The 4,262-nt window shown below is 29.5% G+C and overlaps 1 protein-coding gene across 1 annotated transcript; it reads right to left on the reverse strand.

Annotated features, from left to right (window-relative positions):
- Positions 1-110: 110 nt before the first annotated feature.
- On the reverse strand, positions 111-4,262 carry LOC119665181 (ras-related protein RHN1-like; the record flags this gene model as incomplete). The annotated part of the gene is given in 2 exon segments (XM_038074480.1): positions 111-1,276; positions 4,133-4,262. Coding segments are annotated over 2 exon segments (736 nt in total), but the record flags the coding sequence as incomplete, so codon positions are not given.

Here is a 4,262-nt window from a genome sequence, read left to right on the forward strand (position 1 = left end):
TTTAACACAAAAAAAAATTTCTTTTGATATAATTAATTTTAGTTATTAATTGATCCATTTTTGTAAATTTGTTTATAATTTGTACATGCTTATATGTAAAATTTAATTATTTTGGTGGTACAGCGTTAATATCCTAAGACTTAACTAAACGTTCACATAAAATTACAAAATATCTTCGTATATTTTGATAAACTTTTTATATCTAACAACAAAATGGTCAAACAAAATTATAAATATATTTTTCTACTATTATTAATTTAAATATTATCATATAAATAATCTTGATTTATATATTCTTACATAAATAATTTAAAAAAAGCCAAGTAAAAAAGCGTCTTATTAGTTAATAAATATAACAAACTTGAAAATATAATATAAAAAATTAATAAATATTTTTTATATACATTACAATATTCAGAAGTTATAACTATTAAAATCATGGTAATGTCAATATTCGCTTTAAAATTATATTTAAAGTTCATCTCACTAAATCCTTAAACATATCCTCCATGTCACCTATTTTAAAATATAAACTTAAATTTAAGATTGCTTTACATTTTTCGATAAGCTAAAAGCTAGAGTAAAAAATATAAATTCGTGTTTTAATACGAAACAAAAATCACATTTTCTAATAGTTAGCGTGCTAATTTAAATTATTTTTGTTTCTAGCCTAATAACAGCAACTACCCGTGGGTTCCACCTCACCTAACGCTATATGTTCAATACTCCAAGAAGGAGTTTCTTGTCTTCCAACACCACTAATCTTAACATTTTCACCCTCAACTGGTATGCCCACTGGTATAGCAGATAATTGAAAACTGCCATTGCCGTTAGTCATAGCCGCTGAACTATAACTGAAGGCAGTATTGTTATTCGTATATGCTGTGATAGAGTCGCATGAATCGAATTGACGTAAAGACCGACTTTTACCCTCTTTCATTAGTCGCACAAATCCTAAGGCTATCGTTTGAAAAACCTGTTCCAGACCTTGATCAACTTCAGCTGATGTTTCAAAATAACTTGCGCCAATCGATGAGGCAAATAGATAAGCTTCATCACGCGACACAGTACGCTGTGCATGCAAATCCAATTTATTACCAACCAATGCTAATATTATAGGATCCTGCACGTTCCGATGTAGCTCTTGTATCCAAATTTTGATTTCGGTAAAACTTTTATACTGTGTCAAGTCAAAGACTAGAATAGCTGCATTGGCATTGCGATAATACATCGGTGCAACAGCTTTGAATCGTTCCTGCCCAGCGGTATCCCATATCTAGAGAAATAATAGAAACGGTGAGTAAAAAACTTGATATTTATGTTATATGTATAAACATGTATAGAGTTATTAGGAAATATAAATTAAAAACTGGATACACTTTCAGACTACATTGATTAGTCTTGGTACTAGATAAACGCCAAGTAAATTTAGTACCTCGTTTATAGCAAGTTGGCAAAAAATCGAGTAGTAGAAATCATAAGACATTGCTTTATCTATAAAATACTAATTAAGCTCGTAATAGGGGCAAATTCAACAGCCCATATAAAAAAAATATACTTTCTTTCGTCTTTTTTGTGACTTTACAAATTCAACATATCACATATTTGGGTGTCATCTATAATGTCTAGGTTAAGACTCACATCCCATCTAGCTGTCTTAGTGCACTATAACCAACAGATTTAAATAGCCTATTATAGATATAGAAATATATCTATATAAACACATTAACACAACCTGTGAAGTATTGTTAAATGAAAGTCTGCTTAACTGAAATAAAGCAAAGAACAAAGAGTACGATTTTCAGAAGTTTCAAGAATATCCATATATTCTCGAAGTCCCGAAGCCAAGCGACGACCAAGTGCCGTTCAATGCATTTCAAAAGAACTTCACAACGGGTTACAACAACAAACATTTCCTGATTTGCAAGCGGTACGAAAGATAATATAAAAAATATTTTATTTGATTATTAAGACATTGGTCTTGATTGTCTAAATAACCTGCGCAATATTCAAGAGCGTAAGCGGCAATTAAAGCACTAAACTCGCATCAAGACTGATGCTAAGCTAAGCTAAATCTTTGGGTAACGGGACACACTGGCGTACGCGGAAACGAACACGCAGACAAACTTACCAGGAAATTAGCACCCACACTGATGATGGGGCTGAAACCTTTCTGTGGGTTAGAACATATTATGCTTCTTTCTTTCACAAATATAAAGAAGAACCAAAATAAAAAAGATTACTGGAATTAATATACCAGAATTATCACAATCCAAATCACTTATTGGTACCTATAACGATAAGAAATGCCAGGATTGTATGAACCTACTAAAAGAAAAACTTAAAATCATCACAAGAAGTATAGATCCTACTTCCTTCCTTTACCTACTACGCTAAACCCAGAAGGAGGCACAATAGACCCGACGGCCACATCCCTTAGAAATAATAATAATAGGAGATTTGCTTTTATCGATCTCATTAATATTACCTCCATAAAGATAAGTGTTATTGTATTCATGATGTGTAGAACAGTAAAAATATTTATGGATGATATTAAAAAAATACACTGCTTCAGTTTAGAAAGAAGTTTGCTCTTGTCAATCGACAATATTAAACGTCCATAATGGTAAATTCATAATACGAAGAAAATGATATTGGATACACAGCTGCAAGATTCCTGCAACAAGTGGGATATTTCGAATATATTGAGAACCTTGCGTTGTAAATATGATATTGAAAAAGACACTGAATCGGTTTTGGAAATAGTTTGCTTTTTTCAATAATCGTCTTCATTATCAGTATCTCAATAACGATAAATATGGATATATTCTTGATAGACGAAGAAAAGGATGTATGAATACTCAGGTCTCTACTTATAAACAGAAGATTCGATTGTGATACATGAATAGATGCGCTAGAAGTCTCCTGCTAGTTACCAGATAGTTTTTTAAATATATGCTGTATTATTACTTACAATAACAACTTACATATTCTGAGATTAGTTTAAGTAAAATGTTTTGGAATAAAAATAACTATTAACAAAAAAATAAATATATGTTTAAATAATCTCACACAGATGTATTAGACAATTACAGATATATGAAGATACTCATTTTGCTTGTGAATATGTAAAGTGTTTAAAAAGTTAAATAATCGTCATTATAATTAATCAGCAACGAGTAAAAGAGGTTTTTATGACCTATGAAACTTCAATCTAATATATTTTCATTTTTTCTAGTATTTTTTTTAATATTACCTGAAGCTGCGATAATATTTTTATAATGATAACGAAGGTATATTCATATTTATTAAAAGTTGAAATAGTTCTAAATGTGATTCATATTACCAACGATGCATTTTTTTGCAATTTATATAAATATTATTTTTTATTTAAATTGTGTTCTGTAAAGTTCTGTTAGAATATAAATAAGACACTCATGAGTAATTGTCCCAAGCACTGAGTAAAACATTTAAAAAAACTAAAAACTATCTGATCACATGAAATGATGACTTCTCCAAGTTTCCAAGAATTTTTGTAATTTTAATTATAAACATAACAACTGCATTGTATATCAATTCTCGTTTTTCCCTTAGCTTGCATAAAAGACTAACAATAATATGCAGTTGAACGAATTGAAAAGACCCTTAACAAATGCTTTATTAAAATTAATTTCATGTCTTTCGACTTCACTATACTTTCATTGTTAATTAATTTAATTTTAAATCATTTGTTGCAATTTTTAACGAAGCATGGAGTATAATTTTTCGCTGTATTTTTATTGAGAAAAACTCAATGAATAAATGCTTTTGCCAATGCACATTTTATAATCAACACAAAAATATTACTGATAATTTTTTCTTGTACAAAGACCTATTGAGTATTACAATTCTAATTATTTGACGGACTCGTGAAATGCATTAGATAAGATTGAATACAATAATATGTGTGCTACTTCAAATGGGACACAGAAACTTTTTTCAACTCATACATGACTTGATCAATGAAATGTCAGATAATTCGAAATAAGCAGAAGTCTAAAAGTATTTGCAACCTAATCGTTCACTGAACCTAAAAATAAAGTATAATTTATGCATAAATAATTATATGAAATATTTATATACACAAACTTACTTGGAGCTTCACTTTCACATTATCCATTACTACTTTGCATGTAAAAAATGTGGCAGATATAGTTGGGCCTATGTCTTTCAAAAGTTGTCTTTTTAGATACTTCGTCACCAGATGGGTTTTACCAACACCT

Source organism: Teleopsis dalmanni, unplaced genomic scaffold, assembly GCF_002237135.1.
Source record: "Teleopsis dalmanni isolate 2A unplaced genomic scaffold, ASM223713v2 unscaffolded_contig_3809, whole genome shotgun sequence".
Classification (NCBI taxonomy): Eukaryota; Metazoa; Arthropoda; class Insecta; order Diptera; family Diopsidae; genus Teleopsis; species Teleopsis dalmanni.